The following is a 22,238-nucleotide window of genomic DNA, read 5'->3' as shown; positions in this document are numbered from 1 at the left end:
TAAGGTTAAGAACTGCTGTGCTAATAAAATAGGCATGATTCAATACGTATAAAAGTTTCCCTTTACTTTTAAGTCTGAGCAAATACACAAATAAAGACTTACCTTTTATAATAGTCATTAGTGCAATATCTCCCTCCAACCTGCACCTGAGACAAACCATGCAATGGAGTTTTCAGTTCAAAGGGCAAAGAAGTTAACTGCAGGCATTGGGCAGGCCATTAGGAGCAGAGACCACAGACAAGAGTGCAGTAGTTTTTAGTGGATGGTGGGAGAAGAATGCCTGGAGAATTCTCTGACCACAGGAGCACAGCTGTGGGTACTGTTTTTAGGGTTCCAGTGCAGCTTAGATGCAATTATTGAATAAAATATTGGGAGGAGGTGTTTGTGCTTCCTTTAACAGAGTAGTGTTATAGTCCCTTCAGGCTGCTGCATCAGAACACCATAAACTGGGCGGCTTATCCACAACAGAAATTTATTTCTCACAGTTCTAGAGGCTGGAAGTCTGAGATCATGGCACCGGCACGATCGTGTTATGGTGAGGGCCCTCTTCTGGGTTGCAGATGGCTGTCTTCTCATCATGTCCTTACAAGGAGGAGAGCAGAGAGAAAAAGCAAGGGCACTAATGCCATTCATGAGGGCTCTACCCTCAGGACCTACTTAACTCCCAAAGGTCCCACTTCCTCATGCCATCACATTAGGGGTTAGGAATTCAACCTAAGAATTTGGAGAGAACACAAATATTCAGCCTATAGCAAGTACTTTGTGTTTTCATTTTAAGAAACACCTACTTTCATTCTTCTCAGAGCACCTCTATTTGGATGAAATTTTAGTTGCTCTTTGACTTTTATCAAAAATTTTTTTGACAGCTACATACTTGAAATTCTGCTAAGGAGGATAAGAAATGAGTAGTAAGGTAAGATCCATTCTCTCCAATGATTTACCATCTAAGTAGAGACAAAGCAAACACATTAAAGAATTAGGAAACCTGGAATCTTAATAGTAAGAGGAAATTCATTTAGTATTATAATTTAAATCAGCTAATGTCTGCTGATTGCCTTTTATGCAGAAAGCACTGAGGGTGGACAATTTTATAGACATTTAATTTAACTTCATCCTGACCCTGTGAGTTAAGGTTCATGATCTTCCTCTTCAAAGGCTGAGGGATGGAGCCCCTGGTTAGTGAGTTGTCCAAGATCACACAGCTAGAAAACCAGGAGTAAGATTTGTAGTCACTTTGTAGTATAGTTTAAAGTCAGGTAGTGTTATGCCTCCAGCTTTATTTTTTTTGCTCAGCATTGCTTTGGCTATGCGTGGTCTTTTATTATTCCATATAAATGTCTGGATAGTTCTTTCCATTTCTGAGAAAAATGTCATTGGAATTCTGATGGGGATTGCATTGAATTTGTATATCACTTTGGGTAGTATGGACATTTTCACTATGTTGATTCTTCCAATCCAAGAGCATGGGATATCTTTCCATCTTCTTGTGTCCTCTCTAATTTCTCTCAGCAGTGGTTTGTAGTTCTCATTATAGAGATTTTTCACCTCCTTGGTTAACTCAATTCCTAAGTATTTTATTTTTTGGTGGTTATTGTAAATGGGCAGGCTTTCTTGATTTCTCTTTCTGCATGTTCACTATTGGAGAAAAGAAATGCTACTGATTTTTGTGTGTTGATTTTGTATCCTGCTACTGTGCTGAAATCATTTGTCAACTCCAACAGTTTTTTTGTAGAGGTTTTAGGCTGTTCGATATATAGGATCATGTCATCTGCAAACAGGGACAGTTTGACTTCATCTTTTCCAATCTGGATGCCCTTTATTTCCTTCTCTTCTTTGATGGCTCTGGCTAGTACTTCCAACACTATGTTGAATAGGAGTGGTGAGAGTGGGCATCCTTGTCTAGTTCCTGTTCTTAAAGAAAACGCTTTCTGCTTTTCCCCATTCAGGATGATATTGGCAGTGGGTTTGTCATATATGGCTTTAATTATGTTGAGATACTTTCCCTCTATACCTAACTTATAGAGGGTCTTTGTCATGAATGAGTGCTGAATTTTATCAAATGCTGTTTCAGCATCTATAGAGATGATCATATGGTCCTTGTGTTTGACTTTATTAATATGGTGTATCACATTTATTGATTTGCATATGTTGAACCAACCTTGCATCCCTGGGATGAATCCCACTTGATCGTGGTGAATAATTTTACGTATGTGTTGCTGTATTCTGTTTGCTAGTATTTTAGTGAGGATTTTTGCATCTATATTCATCAAGGATATCGGCCTGTAGTTTTCTTTTTTGGTTATATCTTTACCTGGTTTTGGTATCAGGATGATGTTTGCTTCATAGAATGAGTTTGGGAGATTTGCGTCTGTTTCAATCTTTTGGAATAGTTTGTAAAAATCGGTGTCAATTCCTCTTTGAATGTTTGGTAAAATTCTGCTGTGAATCCATCTGGTCCTGGGCTTTTCTTTGTTGGGAGCCTTCTGATAACAGCTTCAATCTCCTTTATTGCTATTGGTCTGTTCAGATTTTCTGCGTCTTCATGGTTCAGTTTTGGGAGTTTATGAGTGTCCAGAAAACATAGTAGAAACACTTCAGAAAATAGGACTGGACAGAGACTTCATGAATACGACCCCAAAAGCACGGGCAACCAAAGGAAAAATAAACAAATGGGATTATATCAAACTAAAGAGCTTCTGCACAAAAGAAACAATTAACAGAGTTAAAAGACAACCAACAGAGTGGGAGAAAATATTTGCAAAATATACATCTGACAAAGGATTTATATCCAGAATATACAAGGAACTCAAACAACTTTACAAGAAAAAAACAGGCAACCCAATTAAAAAATGGGCAAAGAGCTAAGTAGGCATTTCTCTAAGGAAGATATACAAATGGCCAACAGACATATGAAAAAATGCTCAACATCACTCAGCATCCGGGAAATGCAAATCAAAACCACACTGAGATACCATCTAACCCCAGTTAGGATGGCTAAAATCCAAAAGACTATGAACGATAAATGCTGGCGAGGCTGCGGAGAAAAAGGAACTCTCATACATTGTTGGTGGGACTGCAAAATGGTGCAGCCTCTATGGAAAATGGTATGGAGGTTCCTCAAACAATTGCAGATAGATCTGCCATATGACCCAGCTATCTCACTGCTGGGAATATACCCAGAGGAATGGAAATCATCAAGTCGAAGGTATACCTGTTCCCCAATGCTCATTGCAGCACTCTTTACAATAGCCAAGAGTTGGAACCAGCCCAAATATCCATCATCGGATGAGTGGATACGGAAAATGTGGTATATCTACACAATGGAATACTACTCAGCTATAAAAACTAATGAAATACTGCCATTTGCAACAACATGGATGGACCTTGAGAGAATTATATTAAGTGAAACAAGTCAGGCACAGAAAGAGAAATACCACATGTTCTCACTTATTGGTGGGAGCTAAAAATAAATAAATAAATTCACACACAGACACACACACGCACACACACACACACACACACACACACAAAAAAAAAAATCCGGGGGGTAAGAAGACATAACAACTACAATTCCTTGAAGTTGATACAACAAGCAAACAGAAAGGACATTGTTGGGTGGGAGGGTAGAGAGGGAGGAGGGAGGGAGGTTTTGGTAATGGGCCACAATAATCAACCACATTGTATATCGACAAAATAAAATTAAAATAAATAAATAAATAAATAAATAAAATAAAATAAAAAAGATTTTGTAGTCATGTGGTTTTCAAAATCCCACGTCCTTTCCATCATACCATCCTTCTTTTAGATGACTTATTTACTGGATTTTATTTATTTGGGTCTATTTTGATCTCTAGTGAGTTCATGGTTTAAGAAGAATAACTAATGTTACTAGAAATGAAAATGTCATGTGGTGGGTCATAAGATATTGTTTCATGAGACTGGCCACAGGTAAACAGTAATTAATTGCAGCATCTCATGGTAATGCTATCTTGGCTAAGTTAAACACGCCTCTTTACGTGTGGAAATAGGTTCTTCAGACAGATCTGTGCAGAGCCTGACTCATGTTGTCACCCTGCTGTTGGGGTTGGCCAGTCACAAAACAGGTATTATTTTGTACGAGTATTTCAGGTTGTTGCCAGAAAAATTTAATTGAAATCACACATACATTTTTATTCACAACTTTAGACTTCTTATAAGGAATTAGAAGCATAATATTAATTGACGTGTTTTTGTTTTTCTTGTTCTATTTATGTTTGAAAGAAATTTTCCCAATACACTATAAACTATTTATTGACCAATAAGTGAAAAGTCCTCTGAGAACTACCTTGGACCTCTGGTGACAGACCCAAACTCTTTGGATATTATCCAACAGATACATCTCTGTATCTGAAGTTCAGGATAAGAAACAAAAGAATCTCAAAATTGAGGCATGATTGCATTCTAACCTTTAGACATGTATTTGAGACTTTCATTCCAGGAGACAGAACATCAAGTCTAGGTAATTAATGTATATATTATGCAGTTGGCCCAGAGTTTAAGTGGATTTGCATTTTTGAATACCTAGTACCCACTTCTCTTAGGTACAATATTTTGAAAAATTAAAAGCTCATCTTTGTTAACTAGCTGCTAGCACACATTTGGTACAAATACTCCCATATGTTAGTTAGAAGCATTAAGTGGCTTTTTCCTATGAGAAAAAAAGTGGAGGGAGACATTTGATTATTCAAGGAAAATCTTTTAAGGACAGAGAAACGTAATGGCTTTGGATCAAAACACTTGAGTTAAAGTGCTGGTTTTACTAGATGCAAGATGTGTGATATTGAACCGGGTGTTTGCCCCTGCCAAGCCTCAGTATCCCCATTTGTACTCTGGGGACAGTAAGACCCGAATGACACAAGGTTGGTGGTGAGGATGATGATTGACTATCTAATCTACACATCTCTGAGAAAATGTCAGTAGTTATTCTCTGTTGATTTGAACTTACTTGCCTTCTCATTTCATTATTATAAACAAATATAATATTCAGGGCCCTCTTGTATGTAATAAAAGAGTTTTCAAAGGAAAGAATATCACCCTGGCCCTATAAGGTTGGAGACTTAGGATATTATATTAGTGTTTGTTACTTAAAATTACCCTGATGGATAAATGCTTCCTCTAAGCAGCCCACATTAAATTCCAAATGTAATCCTATTGGAGAAATAGAACTACAACATCAGCAATACTCCTTGTGGGTTCTTGTCAATTTGACAGATTTGACAGGCAGACAAATTTAATTTATTAAAATATTCTGTCTAGCATTTTTAAAAGACAAGGGGTTTTTATTCTGTAAGTGGACTGTTTTCACAGCCTTATTAAAATATATGCATAAAGTCAGCTGTTTTTCTTTGGAATTCATTAACATGAGATTCAACACTTAAAGAATTATACTCCAGTCACTGATACTTGTATACCTGGATATTTTGGATAACTTCTGAATCTTTGCATATAATCTGGAATTTCCCCTTTTTTCAAGCAAATGGGAATTTCACATAAGAAGGGACATTTTGCTTGTTGATGTGCTGAATTACATGGAGATATTTACTGTGGTAGTAGAGGCATTTAGAAATCTAATACTTTGTGCCAAAGTCCGTTGGAAACACAATGGCAATCCTAAATTTAGGATTTTTTTGGACAAGAGGCTTAGATTAATTTTTCTTCAAAGAAAATGTTTTATTTGTACTGAAGGACTATTGTTAAAGTTAATAGAATTCCTGGTTATTGTTTTAAATGCCATTTTTAAATAGAGCATAATATGCTTTAAAATTGAAATATTTATGTAGACTGTGAGCCAGTATCATTTCTTAGACTCGTCAAATCTGTCTCAGCAATTGTTGTACCTCAACTATTTATTTCACTTGGCAAAAGGCTCTTGGTCCCGAAACAGTTTGCACGCTGCATGTGACCAGTGATCTCATGGCTTCTGATATTTTGGTTGTTCTCTCTTTGCAGGTTACCTAGCCCATTAGCACTTGGCTGGGACCCTGGCCTCTCTCCTTGAGCCAGATCACCCTCTCTCAGACGGGTTCAGGTCATCACTGCTTTGGGCCCAGCCCCACTCCAGCAAACCCCTGTATTTGCACAGCTTCCCTTTCGAGAACTTGTCCCAACCCTGTGAACTGAATCTAAGGCAGCCACTCCATCCATCAATCAAAGATCTTGTCTACAGGATAAACTGGGAGGTGAATTGGTTGGTAAACCAAATGCTCATATCCTGCTGATTTTGATAGCTCAACAGCAAAAGGGTTTTCCTTCAACACATTTTAATCTTATATCTACAAACTTTGTAGGACTAAACACTCTAATAATAGCATTTCAGATAATTTTACATTTTACAAATAATAGAGGATAGTCTATTATATTTAAATAACAAGAAAAATATTTACTTGTATTTCCAATTATTAACAAAAATGCAACAAAAATGTGTCATTATCTTAGAAACATCTTTCAAATCCCCTATGCCAGTTAATGACTTTGATTTCTTGCAGCTAATGGATACTTTCAAATGCTTCTTCCTTTGACTTCCATAGTATTTTAAAAAATGACCTTGATGATCTATATCTCAGGCTGTAGTGGATATAGCTAATAATGTACCTGTCTTCTTTACCAGATCTAGTTCTTGGAATTTAGACACGTTTTGTGTCAATATGACCTAAAACAAAGGCTTGCCTTTTATAGGGACCCAACGCATGAATAAGGAGTTGATCTCCCATTAGAACATTAATTTTAAAATAGCACTTACTGTTCTGATAGTAGAATAGATGCTTTTGAATTAAACTAACTGAACTGAATTACATTAGTTTTGGTTGAGCACGTAATACAGACTAGATACCAGCTATTAGTGAACCAAAGATCAAAATGCCAAGATCCCTGCCTCAAGATTAAAGCCTATTTCAGAAGGCAGTCAGGTCTCCATTAACTTAAATAAATTGTGTTTGACATAGTTTAGGGCCTGCAAATCAGAATATTAAATGGATAGAGTGAATGTTAAATGTTTGGATGAACTGTTACAGGAGCTTAGTGGGAGAGAATTAATTTGGCCTGTTGTTGCTGCTGAAGGAGGAGGTGTTGCAGGAAAAGCAGAGGTTTCATAGAGCAGTGGATAAGTGAACAGAGTCTCTTATCAGAAATCAGGATAAAGATAATTTTGACATGTGGCCAAGGAGAAGAGAAGGATGTTCCATACAAATGAAACAGCTTGAGCAAAAGCATACAGTGGCAGGGCTTTTGGAGAAAGGGAAGTGGTCCGGTACAGTTGACTCCCAGTGTAATGCACTGTGATGGGTCAGGGGGTGAAGCTTCAGAGGTTAGGGGTGGGAGTTACAAGGAAAGAACAGGACAGATTAGAGCAGAGTGTGAATGGTGTCAAGGAGACTGGATTTTATTCTATAAATTATGGAAAGCCCTTAAAGGAGTGAAGAAGTAACATGGGCAGGACACATTTGGGTTTAGAGCATTGATTTTGTTGGTCTGTAGAGGATGGAGTAACTACTTCTGCTCCTGGTTTCCCATGTAGATCCTGTCTCATAAAATTACACACAAATAAAGCAGATTCACACAAGGGGTGCTGGTTTCTGAAATCAGAATGGTGAGGCTGGGTAATGAAAAATCTCCTCTGTCTCCTCTGAAAATTGCTCTCTGGGCCAAAGCAATGTTTTACCAATACCCTCAAATTTCTAATCCCAAACAGGTAATAATACTTCCTTCCGAGGAAGTACTTCATTCTTGCATCTTGACACATTTTTTTTTCCATCAGGATAGTATGGCTTAAAATCCCAAATTAAAATGGCTTTTCTTAGATACAAGCAACAATAACCATGACCAAAACTAGATTAAATATCGAATGCCCAGAGGTGCTAAGAGAATAATAACTCCCTAGAAAAGTGTGGGGTGCTTCTCCTAAAGTTCAAATATAAAAGCATATATATTTTATAAGACATTAATCTAGTTACATTTTTAGTGCTCAATTGCATTTCAAATTATTACAAATTATTCTTGCTGTTCAGCCAGCCTGGAGGTCCAAATGTCATCAATCAAAAGAGGCTGGTTTTCTTCTGCTCCCCCTGCTGGAATGTCAGGCAAGGTGATTTTTTTTTCTTCATTCCACAGGAGCCAAAGGTGTATTTGCTTACCACTGAGATTGGGGAATATTTTACTTTCCCCAAAATAAACAGGACTTGGGTTTTGAGTAGACTCCCTCTGTACTGACTGAACATCTCTGGCAGTCTAGGGCCCACCCACCAAAATGGCTCGTATAGGAAATGTCTTGCCTCACCTTATTTCTTGCAAGTCAATCCTTAGCTGTCTTCTAAATTCGCAACTCTCTAGCTATCTCACCTAGGTGGAAATTAAATTACCAAGAGGAGAAAAATCTGTATTTCCATCGTAATAAGATTCATAAAGTCCATTCATGAAGAAATGTTTGTACCAGCATACGTAGGGCAAAGAAATCTGTTAAACTATGTATGGCTAGTCTCCTATCATTTGCAGTGTAATATAATGCAATGTAAATTCCTCATCATTCCAGCTTATTTTCTAAGCAGAAACTGATTTTCTACTGTGTGGTTCTTAGGAAGAATTGTGTGCAAGTTGATTCACAACTTTTAGCTCATTCCTACCATGGTTTGGCTCAGAGAGATCATGGGAAATATTCCTCACATACTGAGGAGCCAACTCTTCTGTCTTTTCCAGTTCTGCCACTCATTCAATAGATACTAACCCTATTGCAAGTTGCAAAAATAAGTCACAGAGTCTTCCCCAGCAGACCAAACACACCTAGGGAGAGACAGATGTAAATGATATTTATAGCAGAAGAAAGTGAGTGTGGGGGTAGTATAAACAAAGCACAATGGGAGCATACAGAAGAAAATGACTAAAACCACTCTAGCGGGTAGCATGGAGCTCGGTCATGAAGAATGGCTGAATGAAGGCTTGCCACCAAGGAATCAAGAACAGAGAGAGTTTGGTTAACATGTACAAAATTACAGCTAGATAGAAAAATAAGTTCTAGTGGTCTACAGTAGTGCTAGGCACCTATGATTGACGGTTACATATTGCATGTTTTCAAATGGCTAGAAGAGAAGAGCTTACATGCTTTCATCACAAAGAAATAAATTTTTGCAATGATGGTTATGCTATTTACCTTGATTTGATACTCACAGGTTATATACATGTATCGAAATATAAATACATATCCCATAATACGTACAATTAATACATGTCACTTTGTTATGGAAACAGACTCGGCAAGAAGCAACTGACAATTGGAAGGTTGGAGAGCCAGGTATTTATTATGCCAGTGGCTAATCCTTGAAAATCTGGACCCCGAGCTGAGGTCTCACAAAGTTTTTATATGCGGACTCTTCTAGGGATTTTACATTTTTTTTTTTTCCTTTTCTCAGCATTCACTAGGCTAGCATAAATAAGCAAGCTCAGTTACAGAAGCCAAAAATGCAAGTAGTGATTAGAGGCCATACTAGTGTAACAAGCAAACATTGTTTCAAAGACAAAATATTACTTCAAGGACAAAACAGTCTTATGAGAAAATTATTTTGGCATTTTCCCAACAAATTAAAAAATGGCAATTGGGTAAAGGGGGCACATAAGAAGTCATGGAAGCATGAGTGAAATCTACATGTTCTACAGAAAGTTCTGTGTGGCCCAAGTACAAGCTGAGAGTTAAGGAAATGCAGCTGGGCATGGCAGGAGTCAGACGATCAAGGACCCTAGCTGTCCTGCTAAGCAGCATGGCCTTTACCTTGTGAGTTCTGTATTTAGAAAGATCACTATGGCCGAAGGTGTTTGCCCAGAGGAGCTACAGGGGTGAGACAGGTGAGGAAGGCAGTGGACTAAGCGGGTGGAAAGTGAGGATCAAGATTGGGGTAAGCAGCAGGTGAGATTAAAAACAGTGGCACAGACTGTATCTAGGAAAGTATATCATACCCCCAGATGGTGTGTGGTATAAAATATAATCAGGGGTATGAGACTAGAGACACAGAAAATGCCCCCCCCCTCCACCGCCACACAACCAACTCTCTCTCTCAGTGATTAGCAGGGGGCCTGCGAACTTTTCCTTCTGAGGCTTCTCCTGAACTGTGTGCTCGTTTCTGGGTCCGAATCTGGCTTTGGCCTTATAAGACACACGAACGATCTGACAAGACCTCAGTGCTGTGGGTAGGGGGTGTGTCCTTAGTTTGTCAGCTCTAAAAAATCAGGAAATGCTGTGGCTTCTTAGAGACGGTAAAATTCTCCCTGAGCAGGGTTACCAGATAATATACTGAATGTGCAATAACATTTGAATTTCAGGTAAACAAATAAATTTTAGTATTGAGAATGTCCTAAATATTGCATAGGACATACTAATCCTAAAACACTTACTTACTGTTTACTTGAAATTTAAATGTAACTGAGCGTCCCGTATTGTTATTTGCTAAATCTGGCAACCCTACTCCTGAGCCTTGCCTCCCTCTGGCTCAGGCCCCTCAGCTCCCCACCCTGGAAAGACACTTCCACTGAGGAGCAAAAGGCAGGAAGAAATAAAGTGTGTGGTATTGGGAGATGGGAGATGTTTTATAAAGTCATTGAAATGTTGAAATGATCCCTCTAGATCCACTTATTCTCTAGGAGAATCTGAAACCTTAAAACAGTGGGCTTGGCACAAGCTAAGAGCTAACATGTTGCAAGACTGTTGGCAGAAAAAATGATTAAATTTAGAATAATAACTTATTTGCTGAAGCAAAATATCAGTATACTTATAATAAAGAAGCCCTGAAGTTCTGCACTGTGGCATGAATAGAACATTAATGTCTACATCATGGATTGATGGCAAGACTTTTCTTAGGAAGCATATAAGCAGTAGCTTTATATGACCTTTTTCTATTTTTGGAGCACTGAATGAAGCTCAAATTAACTTTTCAAGCATTAATTTTGTGCTTGAAATTTAGGACATTGGTTCTATTCACAACTAATATTTTACAAACATCTACCCTTTGGACAAAATTAAGTTCAGAACTCATGTTCACATAAAAAATAATTGGATTATAAAAGTCAACAGGCATAGCAATTATTTTAATATTTTAATATATAAATGAGTAATGTTTATTTAGAAAAAGACCCATGACCAAAATCCATCAAATCTAATTTTCTCAGAGAGTGAAGTGCATATTCTAGTAAGTCTTTTCCTAAATACCGAAGAAAATTTTTAGCAAGAGCTACAATAATAAGCTCCCTTCTGAAGGAATAATCTTGTGATTTCATGCGAGAAAAATCTCTCCTTGAGGTGAATGAGAGATGACGTTGGGGGAAGTTAGAGTCAGAATTATTAGTTTGCTTTTCCCTTTCTAACCAAATGCCAAGAGAATATTTTCTAACTTTCCTGGATTCTTTAATAGTTTTTTTTTTTTTCCCAGAAGTAAATCAAATATTCTGAATATCATTTAATTGAAATCATCGTCATCCTTAAGCCTCATAAAATGTACTTTCATGAGCTTTCTGAAGTGGAAAAGCCCTGACAATTTCAGCCAGACACTTTTTCAGGTTCTCCTTTTTAGACAAGCCAAATGGTAGGCTTTCTGGTTTTTCTGGTGATCAAGAATCAGGGAGAAATGCTTGTGTAGAGAGCTGCCCTAGTCTTATGTTTATGGAGCATCTACCATGTGCCTTGACTTATCAGCCATCAGAGAGACTGATAAGAGGCCACAGCATGGAGAATCGTCCATCTGCAGGTTCTGCCAATGAATGAAAGAATGATATAACTCACCCTCAGCTATAAGGGCAGGGAAGATTATTTCCCCTTTTCTCCCAATATACTTAAATACTTAAATCTCTTATATTGCTAGTTCAAATGAGATAAACATACAACCTCAAAGGTAAACTTCGAGTTATAAAATCAAGGGGATTTTATAAATTATTAAATGGTTGGAAAAACAGGAATTTTAGCTTTTCTTTACTGTCTTCAGTTAGAATAGAGAAAGGTATCCCCTGCTGAAAAGCTTATTAGCTCATTATATCATCTCATAACCTCCCTACTTCATCTTACATCTTATTTCTCAATTACTTCTTAATCTTTACAGCTTTCCTTTGAATCTCACATTGGTTATTTTTGTTTGTTTGTTGTCGCTGGCTGGTACAAGGATCCAAACCCATGACCTTGGTGTTATAAAGTTGTATTCTAACCAACTGAGCTAAATGGCCAGCCCGAATCTTGTCTTTTTGGTTGGAGAAACCAGGAATGTATTTTTCCAAAAGTGAGACTAAAACTTAAATTCATAGCTTCCATATTTTCTTCTTTTTGTTTGTGCTTAGTTTTAGGCATAGCTGCTTGCTGTCCAGTAACTCATTAGATATTATGACCCCTAAATCTTTCTTCTCCTGTTTTTGTAGATCTCAAGTTTGTCTCCACTTTGTTTTTAAATAGTCTGTATGCTTATGTATGCATTATATATATATATATAAAATGACAATTCCTATCTATAGGCAGAAATGTGTATATGTGTATATATGTCCAGAAGTCCCCCCTTATCCACAGTTTCGCTTTCTGTGGTTTCAATTTCCTGCTGTCAACCAGTCTAAAAATAGGTGATAACGGTACAAGATATTTTGAGAGATAGTGACCACATTTACATAGCTTTTTAAAAAGAATATTGTTATAATTGTTCTCTTTTATTATTATTGTGTTGTTAATCTTTTACTATGCTTAATTTATAAATTCAACTTTATCATAGGTGTATATGTGCAGGAAAAAACATCGTGCACATAAGGTTTCATAGGAATCCACTGGAGGTCTTAGAATGAATCCCCCTTGGATAAGGGGGGGACTACTGAAAATATACATATATGTATGTGTGTGTGTATATACATATATATATATATGTACATACACACGTTTTTTCTGCCAATAGCTAGTAATTCTCAACAAAAATATGTTGATGTGAGTCTTAGATGTCTACTCTCTAAATGAAGCTCTTAATGTTTCAAGAAACCCGGAAGCCTGTACTTTTTACCTGAAGCCCATTGTGTGTGGCAAACCACTTGTGAAAGGAAAACACTAAGTAGATTCTCTTCATTTGCTTAAAAAAGAGAAAGCAAAAAGCATTGAAGTTATGCATGTGAATAAAGAAAATTAGGTTGATCTGATTGGGCAATTTACTATTAATTTCACTGAAATTGACCCTGCTTCGTTTCGTAGATGACTGGGACATTAAACTCTTAGGGATGTCAAAAGCACACCACCAAACATAAGTCATCAATAAAGTGATGTCCGAAGACTGTTAGGATATGCTGATTATTCAGGTAATTCATTACTTCATAAACACTAATAGTATAAAGTCACTGTTCAAGCAAAAGTGTTCACTACAGAAATATGACACTTAGGGAAAGAAACATGAAAATTTTTAAACAGCTATTAACATCATATAACATCACTGAAATTAATACTGCTTCTGTGTTTGATGTTTGATGCTTTAATATGGTACGAGTGTTTTCTAACTATAAGTTAACTTGTATGAGGGTACTTCAGAAAGTTTGTGAAAACATGGAATTAAAAGATAATACTAATTTTTTCATGAACTTTTTGAACCCCTCTAATATTATTCTTTCTTTTAATAAAATACTGTCATTATAGGGGCTTAAAATTTTAGATATTAAGGAACTTTTTACACATATCAATTTGATTCATTGATACACTCATTGACACACTTTTGATATTTTTTTGTAAAATAAATGCAACGTATGTAACTTCTACAGGAGTTTTTTGCTGTTGTTTTCTGTTTGTTTTAAGAAGGATTACACTTTGTGAATAACAGCAATTCAGGGCTGGTTTTGTTTAAAGTATGCCAGCCCACCCTCCTCCTTTTTTTTTAAATAACAAAATTTTTAGCAAAGTACTGTGTGAAGTAAAAGTTTCTGTCTTTTTTTTTTTTTTTCAGTAGTAATAGTTTGCTTTTCAGAATCAGCCCCTGAAAGTGTAGGAAGACTGTAGTATAGGAAGAGTTTTCCATTACTCTGGAGCAGGCTGAACAGAATGAGTCCCCAGCTTAGACATACTCAACATCATGGAAGTTACTATAAAGCTGCAGTCTCCTGAGGATAACCAAAATCAAAACTAAATTCCTGACCCCTATTAAAATGTTAGGAGACTTTTGACTTAATTTCTGTAACTCTGATAAAACTCGGAGATAATGCATTGATAATAAATAATAAAAAACAAGCGTGCCCACGCCATCTACAAAGGGAGCAATACCTTCTTGGTTTCACTTACATCCTTAACAATGCCCTAAAAAAATGCACACCTTTTTCAGGATAAAGCTATTAGATAATATCTTGATAATTTCTCCCCATGATGCACCACTATTAAAATTATTCTGCCATTGTTTATTAACATTGACCAAGAGATAATAAATGATTCTTTCAACAGGAATATGAGAAAGCTTACAAACCTTCCAAGCTCCTTTTATAAACTATGTTTTATTATCGTGAATTTGTAGAACTATTATTATCAACCCACTTCTTAATAGACCAATATGGTAATGAATGCTACTTTAACTGCCAAATTCTTATTTTTATTACCAGTCTAGTCTCAGAAAGTAGAAAGCTAATATGCCACTCCTCTGTTAAAGTGACCCACTTAGTGAGAGAGAAATCAGATGATGCACCATCAAAGGAACTAAATCTTAGTATTAGGTGTGATCCAGACTGATTCATTTCTTTTGCTGAAGTCCCAACCCTTGAGTGACAAGTGGAAGACAAAATGCCAAGCAGTCCTGTTGGAACAAGTGCTCAGGATGATATTTAATATAGCAGGGAGCCAAGACACAGTAGTAGGACACGGTAAAGAATGTGGAGGGTGTAGATACAATAAAGAATTTCTGTTTATGATCTGCCATTTGTTATTTGAAAGAGGAATAAGTTAGGGAAATAAACGACTTTCAGTTCTCCATACATGCAAAGGTAAGTTTGTTGTTACAAAAGTTTTGCTGTTGTATGTGCTGAAAGAAAAGCATATGCATTTAAACATTTTTAAAAAATAAATCACTCAATAGGCTTAAGAAAAATACTTCAGTACATATTTTGTCGATCTGACCTTTGGATTCAAGATCGGGGAATGAATCTAGGTTAAAAAAACAAACAAACAAACATGGAAACCCTAACCAGAAAATGAATCATATACCATGAAAAAGGCATATCCAGTCTCAGCTAACCTCGACTAGGTTTTATTGCATTATTTTTGAAATGCCAAAATGCTGGCTTTGGCCATAATATTTACTGTCCAACTAAATCACAGCTGTCAGTATGCAGTTGCTTGCAACAATTAGCTAAACACCATTATTTGGAAAATTCCCTTGAAAGAGATGTAAATGCTGTAGTGTGTTTAGGTCTAACACACTAAATCAAGTAACAATCAGTCGAGCTGGGGCTGTAGCATAAGGAGAGAAGTTTGGAAATCCTCGCCCAAGGAAGAGGTTTTACACAGCCTTACATTTTGAAAAACACATGTTTGTCCTGATCTTACAAGTTCTTTCCTGTTTTCAGAAATAAATTGTGGGACTGACTAAAGTGCAGGGGGAAAAAAGCCCCAGCCGACTCTAGATTAGTTTTTAAGGAGATCAGGAGGAGAGGAAGAAAAATAGAAATGCAAATGTTACATGATAATGATAAAAAAAAACATGGAAAAAAGAAACATTCTGGAACCTGCTATCAATTTCTACCAAAGCAGCAGACCCTTCAACTGACAGAAATTCCGTACAGCATACGCATTAATGAACAACTCCATCCACCATTATTAGGGATGCTGTTTAAAGACAAAAAATTAACTACAACATTCAAAAACTGAATTCTCATAAGATTTGAGAAAAAAATAGAGTGAAAAGGCAATGTTAGCTAAGCTCTTAGCTAAATCCACTCTTAATGGCCCCCAGTATTTAAACTATCATGGAGTAAAGCCATGAAAATAAAAATTTCAATTTGAAATTTTATTAGCATGTTGCTAAAATGGTCAATAAAAACATCAACACGATAGGCTTTGTTGACATAGCTGGAAAACTGCTCTCTCTTTTTTAAAACTCTATTTCCACTCTCCACCTTCTAAGATTTCTATGTTAGGAAAAGCCAAACTAAATACACTGGCTATGGTGCTGTAATAATGCTGGTTTCTGGAATGTTGCCTGTCCCTCCCCCGCCCTTCCTCTCCTCCAACCCCTTTAAAAATATGACTATTTTTGAAATGCAGCCTGAGTTGGGAGCAATCAAGGGTTAAGAACAAGCTTCCTTCCTCCTTCACACGTTCAAGTTTACAGACACCAGGTGGACGATCGCCTGTCGGGGGGCGGGGCCGGCTCTGCTCGCCGAATTAGCTGCGCCATTTCCCTCCCGGTCCGGGGAAGGGTCCCCTCTGCCACCGAGGGAGCGCAGGCGAATGCGGGTGGGGGTGACGTTCGCTTCCCTCGCTGGAAAGAACAGGAAGCAAACAGTGTCTAGCTTAGCCCGGAGCCTGCAATACAGTGTCAGGAGACCTGGGGCTGAAGAGCTGGGAAAGTCCGGGCAGCCTCAGGATAACCCGGAGTCCCAAAGTGCTCTCTTGTGGAATTATTCACAAGTGCACAAGGGACAGCCTCGATTTCTTGGAAATCCTGCGATCTGGGGACACATCCATACAAGAACGGAATTGTGCCCTGCAAAGACCAATTCTCGCCTCCGACCGATCTGGGTGTGCGCATTTGGGGCGGTGATGGTCCCTTTTTAGTAAAGGGTATTTTCCCAGTCGGTGATAGGTCACTGACCATTGACTCGCGGGGGAGGCCATGTCCCTGCTCCCCTCAGCCCTTTCTCTCCCCCCTCCCTTTACAACTCAGTGACAAAGCGCACGCTGGGTCTCCCCAACACCGTCACCACCACTGGGGCTCTGAGCCAGGCGCGCGCGGCTGCGTCCTTTCAGTCCCGGGGTCAGCTCCTGAGACTTCCTGCCCCTTGCCAGAGGGGTGCGAGGGCGCAGCCTGGACACTGGCCACTGGCGGCGGACGCGCGACGGGGGCGGAGGTCGCGAATCACCCGCCGCGCGAAGCCCGGGTGCGGGGACGGGGAGGGAGCGGGGTGCGGGGACGGGAAGGGAGCGCGGCTACTCCTTGTCGTCCACCAGGTCGGCGAGCTCCTGGAGCACTCGCAGGCGGCCACTGGCGTCGATGCGGCGCTTCTCGCGGATGAGGTCTTCCAGACTGTGAAACCTGGCCGTGTGGACTTTGTTGTCCCCCAGGTGCACCTTGAGATAGTACTGCTGCTGCGGCGGCTGCGTGCCGGCCGGCACCTCCCCTCCGGCTTTGAACTCCCGCTTGCCAAAGCGGCACCAGGCGGCGAAGCTCTCCGAGTTCGTCCAGCAGATTTCCTCGCTCTTGAGGCCCAGGTGGCCGCAGGCGTTCTGCACCACCAGCTCGGCCACCAGCGGGCGGTAGCGGTACCAGCTATTCACCACCCGGCCCACGTTGGCCGCGCCCGCCTCGTACAGGCTGTCCTGGCGGATCTCGCCTTGGTGCAGGTGGATGATCTGCCCGCCGCCCACGTACACGGCCCAGTGTGGGGTGGGCGCGGGCGGCTCCGGCGCCGGCTGCAGCCACAGCAGCTCCAGCAGGTCGCCGGGCTCGCAGAGCGCGGGCAGCGCGGAGACAGCGGAGACGCTCAGGTCGGCGCCCTGGGGGCCGCCGCTCACTTTGGAGAAGATGCATTCCTGGCCCCGAAAGGCGGAGAACTGAGTCTCGTTGAGGACCAGCTGGTGCAGCAGATGGTGGTGGTGGCGGCTGGGGCTCTCTGGGCAGGGGGTACAGCCCGGGGAAGCCTTCACGCCAAACCTGTCCGGCTGCCCGCGTTCGTCCAGGTCCTCCTCCTCATCCGAGAAGAAGTAGGCGACCCCGACCCGCAGCTCGTCCTTCTCGATCCCCGACGGGTCCCCTGTGGGCAACTCGCTGTAGTTGAGGTGGGTGATGCGGTCCAGTTGGTTGCCCATCAATGACACGGCGAGGCGAGGGCCAGGAGCGGGGATCTAGGGAAACACAGAGGAGAGGCACAGTCACCGTCAGAATCGGGGCGCCCCTCCCGCCGTCCCTCCTCAAGACGTGCAGTGCTTCTGGGACCTGCCCGCTCGCCCACGCGTCCGCGCCGGAGTCACCTGTGCCAGCCGAGTTCTCTGCCTCCCCCGGGGTGGGAGGGGCGCAGAAGCCACCAGTCCGGCGGGCGAGAGCGGACGCCACCACACACCCTCCCACCCCGTCCGGAACCCGGTCCAACTCCCACAAGAAAGAAACGCAGGCGGGCTGGAGAGCTGCAGGGTTCCGGTAGCGAGGAGGGGGCGGGTTGGGGCAGCGTGGGAGACGGACACCCAGGGAAGGACGGAGGGATGGGTTGGAAGGGAGAAGGGACGCCTCAGGCCCAAGAGCGCGGAGCAAGCTGTGTTCACATTTCTGTCCCCACCCTCTCCAGCCCACCTCCCAGTTTTGCACTAGGTCTCTCTCCTCCCCTGACAGAGGCTGGCACAGTGACAATCGGACATATTCGCAGATATTCACTTGACACCAGCAACATTTTGCACACTTGGAGTCCAGACACTGACAGGCTAGTACACTGGTGTAACAATGTCACAGACACTCACAATGACAAACCCTCGCGACGACACACTGGCACACTTAGACTCCCACATGCGTACATAAATCCAGCCCCAGGCTTTCACGCTCGCCGATACACGTACACCCAAGCAGCAGGGCACACCTGCCCACACAGGCAGGTGCACTCTGCCCCTTACTCCTCTTGCCTTCTCCCCAGCAGAACCAATCGGACTGCGCCAGGGCGAGGCTGCTCTGTCTAAAATAACCTAACAAAGAGGCAGGGGAAGGACGGGGGAAGCCAGTGCAGTGTCTGTGTGCGGGTGTGGGTGGGCGTGTGTGGAGAGGGCCACTTGCATCCTAAAGACCCCCATCCCTCCTACCCAGCACGGGATTCAAACCACCGGACGAAGAAAAATCATTTCCAAGGAAAAGAAAGGTGTTTCTCCGTACCCGTAATTTCCCTGCTCCCGAAGCCCCAAACTCCTTTAAAGTCTCCAGGTCCCCATGGGTGCTGCGGAGGCGGCGGTGGCGGCGGTGGCGGCGGTGGCGGCGAATGGGTCCTGGGCGGCGCGCGGGGCTGCGGCTCAGTTCTGTCCGGTGCCGAAGCGTGCGGTGCGGTTTTCTGCGCGGTGCCCGTGCGCCTCGGGGTCTCCGGTGGCTGGAGCCGGAGCTCCACCCGGACAGTCCGGCTCCGCTCTGCTTTCCTACCGCCGTGCGGATGACTCTAAGTAGCCGGAGCAGCCGGTTCCAGGGCCCGCCTCGGGACGCGCTCATTGGTTGGGGTGGGTGCCCAGACCCTGTCAATCTCCGCCGGAGGGGGAGGGGAGCAGGGGTGGGTCTCCAGTGCGCTCCGCCCCGGCCCGCCCTGCCCCCTTCCCCGCGCACCCCAACGCGCGCCACCCCTGGGAACCGAAGTGTGAGTGCGGGTGCGGAGCGCTTCCACCCGCGCCGCTCAGCTCCTCCAAGCTCAATGTAACTGAGGACACAGTCCGCTCGCGTTCAGTGTTCTGGGAGGACAGGCTCCAGCAGCGAAGCTAAGTCTCAGGGTGGAAAGGAAGCCCCGGGGTACCCCATTGTGGGCGATCCGAGGAGGGCACCTGGGGCCCTGCTGGGACCTCCGGAGCTTCGGTTCCTGAGGGCCCTTGGGCTGCTCCTCGGCTCGCAGACCCTTTTCCTGCTGGGCACAGACGGCTTTGAAATTATGCATAGGACGTTTAGCTTTTCTCCCTTGACCTCGGTGGATCTGCTGACCCAGTCCCTGGCGCCCGGTTTAAAAGGAGCGCGGTGCCAAGTGCGCCCCAAAGGTCTGCGACTTGGCCGGCTGCTTCCCTGGCTGTGCCTGTGATTTTGGCCTCCAATTTTCAGTCTGTGAAAGGGGTGCATCATAAATGCCAACAATAGGACATAAAAGTGTGCCATTGCTAAGGAATTTTTGCTTGGTTTTGTGGAAGAAGAGAGTCCAGCAGTAATTAATGATTGCATTTCCAGATGGAAAGTTAACGAATGAATGTGCTCTGGATTTGGGTGCTGAAAGATGACTTTCATACATACGAAATTCTACACCAACAGTTTCAAAATCTTACATTAAGCCTGAAAGAGCTCTTAGACGTCAGTTTCTAGTACCAATGCTACTTATCTTCGAGACTGGGCTCCAGCAGCTTTCTCATGAAGGCTCCTCTCTCTCCCTAGGGAGAATTTGATGCTCCTCCTTGTGTCCCCTGGGAAGCTGGTACAAACTCTGTTGGAGCACTTCCTGCGTTTTATTATAAAACTGTGCTGACTAATCTCCTCTTTACAAAGTGAACTCCTTGAGAATAGGAGTGCACTTTATGCACCTTTGTATTCTGGGCTGCTTTCCCAATACCTGGCATACAGTGGGTTCCATCACTAACATTAAAAAATGAAAAGTTTGTATTGACCACTTACAAGTGGCCAGCTAAGAAGTTTAAATAGATGATTTAATTCTCATGCATCTATAGGGTATTCATTAATATCCAAATTTTAACAAACGAGGAAACTGAGGCTCCAACCAATAATTCACCATAAGTCTATGGGATTACAGGGCCAGTTGTTAACCAGGCTATCCTGTTTGTTAAATAAACAAAATCTTGTTTCGTAAGATGAGAAAACTGGTGTTCCAGAGAAGTTAGCTGATTGGCCAAAGTTTACATGGAGACTGATGCATATTATAAACGCGTGTTTTCTTTGGTAGACTACTCTGCTTGAACATTTTCAAAATGCCAAGCATCCACTTCATGTTTGCTTTTTGAAGGGCTCTGTATACCCAGACAGCCTCCAAATGCAGTGATTTATCAAATTAGATGCTTAATAAGTATTCCTAGGAAAAAATGGTTTTAATATGACCATCCGTATACATCGGAGGTACCTAAATCTTCTCAGAAATTTAGCCATCACCCACAGGCAAGTTGTTAGAAAACAAGTTGCTGTCCTTGGAACTGCCCACGGGTTGTGATGGCCTTTTCTATACTTGCTAGAAATAATAAACAACTCATTTTGGCTCTAAAGTCAAGAGAATTGAACAAGTGGCTTCAGAGATGAAGAAGTGAGTTATTGGTCTTGTTATAAACTGGACTTCAGGGGTGTCGGGGAGGAGGGTATCTCAAGAGTTCATTACTGATGTCTCAGAGGAACTCAATGAAAGCAGCTCACAGCTTCTCTCTGAATAACCTTTTTTCTTTTTTTTAAATCCTCCCTCCATCCTCAAGATCAAGTCTTGTGTACAAACATTTACAAACTATTTGCTGTATTTTGTCCTAGCTGTTCTATGCCAAACTACTCCAGACTATGGTGTAAACAGGCTGCTCCTCGTTGCTTGGTATCTCAACACTCTAAAGGATAATTAACATAAAAATTGTCAGTGCTTGGAGATATAGTGCCTAAAGTTTAAGATATCACTATGCAGCTTTTTGGATCTCCCTTTCATCCCCTCCTCCCTGCCAGGGTAAAAGGCTTACTGCTTTAGTAATCACAAGAGAGAATAAATACCCTGGGAACACCCTTACAATATAAGTCTGGAAACACATTGACTGAGGCTGGGGAAAGAAGGGAGCTAAAAGTAAACTAAGAAAAATGCATATACACTCTGTAGCCCTTTGGCAATTACAAAGATAATAAAGTAAGAAATAGACCAATCGACTTGAAGGATACCGTTATTAGAAACCCCTTTATTTTTATCACAAAATATTGCTTGTAAATTGTTTTATTTTTCTATAATTTTCTACCACATCCTACCTGTTTTTACACTAGGGAAATAGTGTCATCATTAAAGCACAAACTTTAGAACTAGTTGTAGTAGTTGGAACTCTATTGCAACATTTATGAGCTGGGTGACCTTGGGTAAGTTAATTAACCTTTCTGGTCATCAGTTTCCACATCTGTAAAACACAAATAATAACAGTGTCTACATCACTGAATGTTAGTTCACACATGTAAGCATAGTGCCTGGCACATAGTGAGCTTTTAATCAATGCCACCTTATTATTATTCTTTGTGGCACCAGGGAGAGGGTCCCATGCCCTACTAGTTGAAGACAAATGTCTGGTTCTGTCTCTTCTTTGCTCCAGGCAAAAGCTAGCCCTAGATGGCCTGTCCAAGGCT

At 41.5% G+C, this 22,238-nt stretch overlaps 1 protein-coding gene across 1 annotated transcript; it reads right to left on the bottom strand.

Annotated features, from left to right (window-relative positions):
- Nucleotides 1-15,985: 15,985 nt before the first annotated feature.
- LRATD1 (LRAT domain containing 1) lies at nucleotides 15,986-19,304 on the bottom strand. The gene is made up of 2 exons (XM_063078475.1): nucleotides 19,071-19,304; nucleotides 15,986-18,061 (listed from the first exon to the last, which is right to left on the bottom strand). Exon 2 carries the CDS (start codon nucleotides 18,023-18,025, stop codon nucleotides 17,147-17,149), a length of 879 nt encoding a protein of 292 aa, XP_062934545.1. The 5' UTR covers nucleotides 18,026-18,061; nucleotides 19,071-19,304; the 3' UTR covers nucleotides 15,986-17,146.
- Nucleotides 19,305-22,238: the final 2,934 nt, after the last annotated feature.

The sequence above is a fragment of the Cynocephalus volans genome, chromosome 14 (genome assembly GCF_027409185.1).
Source record: "Cynocephalus volans isolate mCynVol1 chromosome 14, mCynVol1.pri, whole genome shotgun sequence".
NCBI lineage: Eukaryota > Metazoa > Chordata > Mammalia > Dermoptera > Cynocephalidae > Cynocephalus > Cynocephalus volans.
This window is presented reverse-complemented; position numbering and strand designations above follow the sequence as displayed.